At 45.8% G+C, this 6,000-nt stretch overlaps 1 protein-coding gene across 1 annotated transcript in view; it reads left to right on the top strand.

The window, feature by feature from the left end:
* The first annotated feature begins 3,463 nt into the window (after nucleotides 1-3,463).
* eif2b4 (eukaryotic translation initiation factor 2B, subunit 4 delta) overlaps nucleotides 3,464-6,000 on the top strand; it is a 75,286-nt gene continuing 72,749 nt past the window's right edge. Inside the window, exons 1-2 of the mRNA XM_068026032.1 lie at nucleotides 3,464-3,641; nucleotides 5,957-5,988. Of these exons, the coding sequence (XP_067882133.1) occupies nucleotides 3,479-3,641; nucleotides 5,957-5,988 (195 nt within the window). The 5' untranslated portion in view covers nucleotides 3,464-3,478. The remainder of the gene's footprint in view (nucleotides 3,642-5,956; nucleotides 5,989-6,000) is intronic.

Here is a 6,000-nt window from a genome sequence, read left to right as displayed (position 1 = left end):
GATGTTGGCCGCTTCAAGGACTTCTGTGTTGGAGATATAGTCCTGCCACCTGATGCCAAGTATTCTCCGAAGGCAGCGAAGATGGAATGAATTGAGACGTCGCTCTTGGCTGGCATACGTTGTCCAGGCCTCGCTGCCGTAGAGCAAGGTACTGAGGACACAGGCCTGATACACTCGGACTTTTGTGTTCCGTGTCAGTGCGCCATTTTCCCACACTCTCTTGGCCAGTCTGAACATAGCAGTGGAAGCCTTACCCATGCGCTTGTTGATTTCTGCATCTAGAGACAGGTTACTGGTGATAGTTGAGCCTAGGTAGGTGAACTCTTGAACCACTTCCAGAGCGTGGTCGCCAATATTGATGGATGGAGCATTTCTGACATCCTGCCCCATGATGTTCGTTTTCTTGAGGCTGATGGTTAGGCCAAATTCATTGCAGGCAGACGCAAACCTGTCGATGAGACTCTGCAGGCATTCTTCAGTGTGAGATGTTAAAGCAGCATCGTCAGCAAAGAGGAGTTCTCTGATGAGGACTTTCCGTACTTTGGACTTCGCTCTTAGACGGGCAAGGTTGAACAACCTGCCCCCTGATCTTGTGTGGAGGAAAATTCCTTCTTCAGAGGATTTGAACGCGTGTGAAAGCAGCAGGGAGAAGAAAATCCCAAAAAGTGTGGGTGCGAGAACACAGCCCTGTTTCACACCACTCAGGATAGGAAAGGGCTCTGATGAGGAGCCACCATGTTGAATTGTGCCTTTCATATTGTCATGGAATGAGGTGATGATACTTAGTAGCTTTGGTGGACATCCGATCTTTTCTAGTAGTCTGAAGAGACCACGTCTGCTGACGAGGTCAAAGGCTTTGGTGAGATCAATGAAAGCAATGTAGAGGGGCATCTGTTGTTCACGGCATTTCTCCTGTATCTGACGAAGGGAGAACAGCATGTCAATAGTCGATCTCTCTGCACGAAAGCCACACTGTGCCTCAGGGTAGACGCGCTCGGCCAGCTTCTGGAGCCTGTTCAGAGCGACTCGAGCAAAGACTTTCCCCACTATGCTGAGCAGGGAGATTCCACGGTAGTTGTTGCAGTCACCGCGGTCACCTTTGTTTTTATAGAGGGTGATGATGTTGGCATCGCGCATGTCCTGGGGTACTGCTCCCTCGTCCCAGCACAGGCATAGCAGTTCATGTAGTGCTGAGAGTATAGCAGGCTTGGCACTCTTGATTATTTCAGGGGTAATGCTGTCCTTCCCAGGGGCTTTTCCGCTGGCTAGGGAATCAATGGCATCACTGAGTTCCGATTTGGTTGGCTGTATGTCCAGCTCATCCATGACTGGTAGAGGCTGGGCTGCATTGAGGGCAGTCTCAGTGACAGCATTCTCCCTGGAGTACAGTTCTAGGTAGTGCTCAACCCAGCGGTCCATCTGTTTGCGTTGGTCAGTGATTATGTCCCCCGATTTAGATTTGAGGGGGGTGATCTTCTTGATGGTTGGCCCAAGAGCTCTCTTCATGCCATCATACATTCCTCTGATGTTTCCGGTGTCTGAGGCCAGCTGAATATGACTGCATAGGTGTTGCCAGTAGTCGTTTGCGCAACGCCTGGCTGTTCTTTGTGCAGTACTTCTGGCTGCTTTAAGTGCTGCGGATGTTAAATCGCTGGGGGCTTTCTTGTAGTTCAAAAGTGCAATGCGCTTAGCGGCTATGACAGGTTCCAGCTCTTCATTATGAGATTGAAACCAGTCTGCATTTCTCTTCGCACTTTTGCCGTAGGTGGTCAAAGCTGACTCATAGATGGCGTCTCTGATGTGGGCCCACTTGGTCTCAGCATCCCCTGTGGGAGTGTTTTGAAGGGCTGTTACAAGTGAATTTAGAAATTTTTGTAACAGCTGTGGGTGAGAAATTCTGCTCGTGTTGATGCGCGGGTGGCCCTTCTGCTTGGAATGATGCAACTTCTTTGGTCTGAGTCTAACCTTGCTGCACACCAGGGAGTGGTCGGTGTCGCAGTCCGCACTGTGGAAGCTGCGTGTGATTTGAACACTGTTTAAGGCGGCTCGCCTTGTGACAATGAGGTCTAGCTGGTGCCAACGATGTGATCTTGGGTGCCTCCATGAAACCTGGTGACAGGGTTTAGTGTGAAAGAACGAGTTGGTGATGCAGAGGTTATGATAGGTACACAACTCAAGCAGTCTCTGCCCGTTCTCATTCATCCTTCCAACGCCATAGCGCCCAAGGCAGGAGGGCCATGAGTCATGGTCGGCCCCAACCCTGGCATTAAAGTCCCCCAGCAGGAATAGGTGTTCGGTGTTGGGGATGCTGCTAATGATGTTATGGAGTTGTTCATAGAACTGGTCTTTAGCTTCAGGTGGGGAGCAGAGTGTTGGAGCATAGATGCTGAGTAGGTGTACTGGACCAGAGGTGGTGAGCAGTCGGATGGACAGTATGCGTTCCGAGCCATTTGAGGGAGGCTCTATCATGCTGAGCAAGGAGTTTCTGATGGCGAAGCCCACTCCATGCTGTCTTGGTTCTTCAGGATCCCTGCCCTGCCAGAAGAAGGTGTAGTCTTGCTCTGCTAGAGAGCCACTCGCGGGGAGGCGAGTCTCCTGAAGTGCTGCAATGTCCACATTGAGTCTACTGAGCTCGTTGTTAATGATGGCGGTCTTCCGAGAATCGTTGATTTGTGTAAGGTCTTCCGACAGGCCAGGACACATAGTTCTGACGTTCCAGCTTGCAAAGCGAAGGGCTGGTACCTTTCCTTTTTTCATGTTGTTTGGTGCGGTGTATCAGTCCACCTTTCGGGCAATGACCCTGAGCTCCAAGCACCCATTGAAGCAGGCAGACTGTGGCGGGACAGAACCTTATTGACCGGGGGCTGCCCGGTTTGAGGCGGGCGGTAGCTGTCCAGTGAGGTGCAATGACCTCTCCCACCGACAAAGGCAACCCGTGGCGCCCAGTTTCTACGCCAATTTATCTGGACTTATAACCCGTAACTGCTGCCTTCCGTGTTGTTTCAGTCGCTGTGAGGCAACTATGGAGTGACCTCTCCATGGCGCATGCCTGGGCAAATTTATGGAGGTTGAGAGTTGCCCAGTCGTCAAAACCCCCCTCTCGGCCTTTCTGGTGGGGTCCAAAGGAGTGCAGGACACGACGTTTGGCACCAGTATGGCTGCAGGAACTGCCGGAAACATGCCAAAGGTGACACATGACCGCCTACGGGGTTCCGCTCCGGATTTTCTGTTAGGGTTTACTCCCTTAGCCTTGGTCTCTCCCGAGACGCCCACAAGGCAGTGGGGTTGTTGGCCTTTTAGAAGTCTAAATCCCCAAAAGTGAATAAATCATTGACAGAAAATAAATATCAAAATACAAAATTATTTTGTAAATAATTAGGAGAGATTATGTGATATTGCAGTATTTTGTCATTGAGTTGATGATATACTGCTGAGTGATTTTCTACTAAATGATACTCGGACCTAACGATACTGATGCATGCAACCATCTTCTCATTCTGATGTCAGAGAGCGCAGTGGCTGTGCGCAGGCGCGGCAGCGGACTGTATGCACAATGTCTGAAGGAGGTAGAACGGGTCCTGGGCAGCCTGGGCTTCCGGGTAGCGGCGGTAGCAGCAGTGCGAGTGTCAACTCTGCTCTGGGTAAGGTTCGAATGACTTTCCTCAGTAATTCAGGAGAAGGGAAGGTTTTATCTTTTAGCAAAAAATAATAGTACTATTGCGTGGTCTCATGTAGTTGTATTACCGGAAGTTGATGCAATTTCCGCGACAGCAAAAATGGTGCTTGACCGAGTCTCTCCTATCCTCCAGGTTTTGGTTTTCTTTGGCAGTGTGGAAAGCGCCCCTTAAGACATCCCCTTCATTTAATATTGTGCATGACTGTTATTCATCTTCCAGCTTTGTAGCTTAATTGAAAAGATTCCATCAGCAAAAGTTGTTAGTTGAGGCTTTCTTGGGACAGACATGTGACTAACATTTCTAATATCTAGAAATGCTGGAATCACTCAGCAGGTCTGGCAGCATCTGTGGAAAGAGAAGCAGAGTTAACGTTTCGGGTCAGTGACCCTTCTCCGTGGGAACTGGAAGATATTACAACTGAACAACTTATAGGAAGGGAGAAAAGAAAGAAAGAAATGACAGACATTCACAGGAAAAGTTGAAGAATGACCTGTCAGGTGATTAGGTAGAGGGACAGAAGATGGTTAAATATAAGACAAAAGGAAGCATGTTGGGAGAAACAAAAGACATACACGAGACCCAGAAAATGTGTGACTATTTAAAGCAAGGTAGCTTGTTGTAGAGAACTGTGAAAAATTGACAATGGAGCAGCTCCCAGTGGTCCAGGTGTCTAGTAGGAGAAAATGGCAAGGTTACATCAGGGTACTGATGGGGGTCTCCATCCTCCATCGCTAACTTGTGAGTAAAGGAAGTTAACATTGTTTTATATTAAAGGTCTTTTGTTTTTCTTAATGGTTTTATTTCACAGGACCTTTTAAAGGTATGAGATTCAAAAACAGTCAGATGTATTAATCAATATATGGGGCCATCACAGAATTTTAATATGTTCTCAGCATTTTCATGATTTGATCCTATATTATGCGAAAATGTTCTAATCCAGCTTGTGCCATTACAACCCCTCAGTTGATGTATTTAATGTACCTGAAATTACAAACTGCCATCATGAGATCTGTTATATCAATACAGTTTAACATTTAATATTCTTTGGCTTAGATTTCTAGTTGAAGATTTCCTTTCCCTCATGCTTTTCAATCTGGGTTTAGCTTCATCATTGTAGTTATGACACTCTTGTTTCTCACGCTTATTCTACCTCATGCTGCAATAGCTAACTCAAGGTGAAAAGTGTGCTCACATTCAAACAAGGTATAGGCCTACATACACTTAAATACTTTTTCAAGTACCTACTGAAATCTGAATTCCAACTTGGATCATCTGACATAGCTGCTGGGCTACCTCTGTTATAGTTAGGTTATAGTTCCCAGTAGCTCGTAAAATGTGATTAGTGCTGACTGTAAAACATTTGGTTGAAACTGGTATATCTATTGCATTCCCAAGTATCATGTCATAAGCTGAAGGGTTTTCAGTATTTCTAAAATCTATTTTTCAAGAGCTCCCTGTTTATAACACCCAGTGAAAAGTTGCTGCTAATTATCTATGGACTAAAACCACTGTTAGTTGATACTGTCCTGAAATGCAGTGGGGTATTTTTCTTTATTAATTCTTGGGTTGTGGATGTTGCTGGCAAGGCCAACATTTATTGCCCATCCCTAGTTTCTGAGAAAGTGGTGATGGCTTACCACCTTCAACCATAGGCATTGGTTTTTGATACAACTGAGTGGCTTGCTACATTATTTCAAAAGGCATTTAGAGTCAACCATATTGGTGTGGGACTGGTGTCACATTGGCCAGACTAGATAAAGATGGAAGGCTTCCTTCCCTAAAGGATGTTAGTGAACCAGTTAAGTTTTTATGACACTCCAACAGCTTCATAGTCACTTTTACTAATACTATTTACAATTTTTTTTCTAAAACTGAATTCAAATTCTCAAACTGCCACAGTGGATCTTGAAGTCTGGGTTATTGGTCCAGGTCTCTTGATTTCTAGTCCATCATAACCACTGCATTACAGTTTGTGTTTGTTTGTTTTTGTTATGCTTATTAACTAAACATGGAGTGGGCAGGCTATGAAATAGAATAAGAGGAACAAATTATATCTTAACATTGATATCCCAGATCTTGTCCAAAACTCACTTGTTCTTTAAATCGCTGCCTTTTGCAGATATATGGTTGGCATTGGTTTGCTTTGAGAATTGGGACAAAATAGTAATGCAAAACCACGCACATAAACCCCAGTAAAATGGCCAATGTTATTGTTTTTTGCAGTGTGTTGTGCTGCATAATAATGAATCTTTTCGCTGCAATGTTTTTGTATATTTTAGATGGCGAGGGTAAGAAAGTCATCCAACACAAGGTAGGTTCTGAC

This window comes from Heterodontus francisci, chromosome 3 (genome assembly GCF_036365525.1).
Source record: "Heterodontus francisci isolate sHetFra1 chromosome 3, sHetFra1.hap1, whole genome shotgun sequence".
NCBI classification, from domain to species: Eukaryota; Metazoa; Chordata; class Chondrichthyes; order Heterodontiformes; family Heterodontidae; genus Heterodontus; species Heterodontus francisci.
This window is presented reverse-complemented; position numbering and strand designations above follow the sequence as displayed.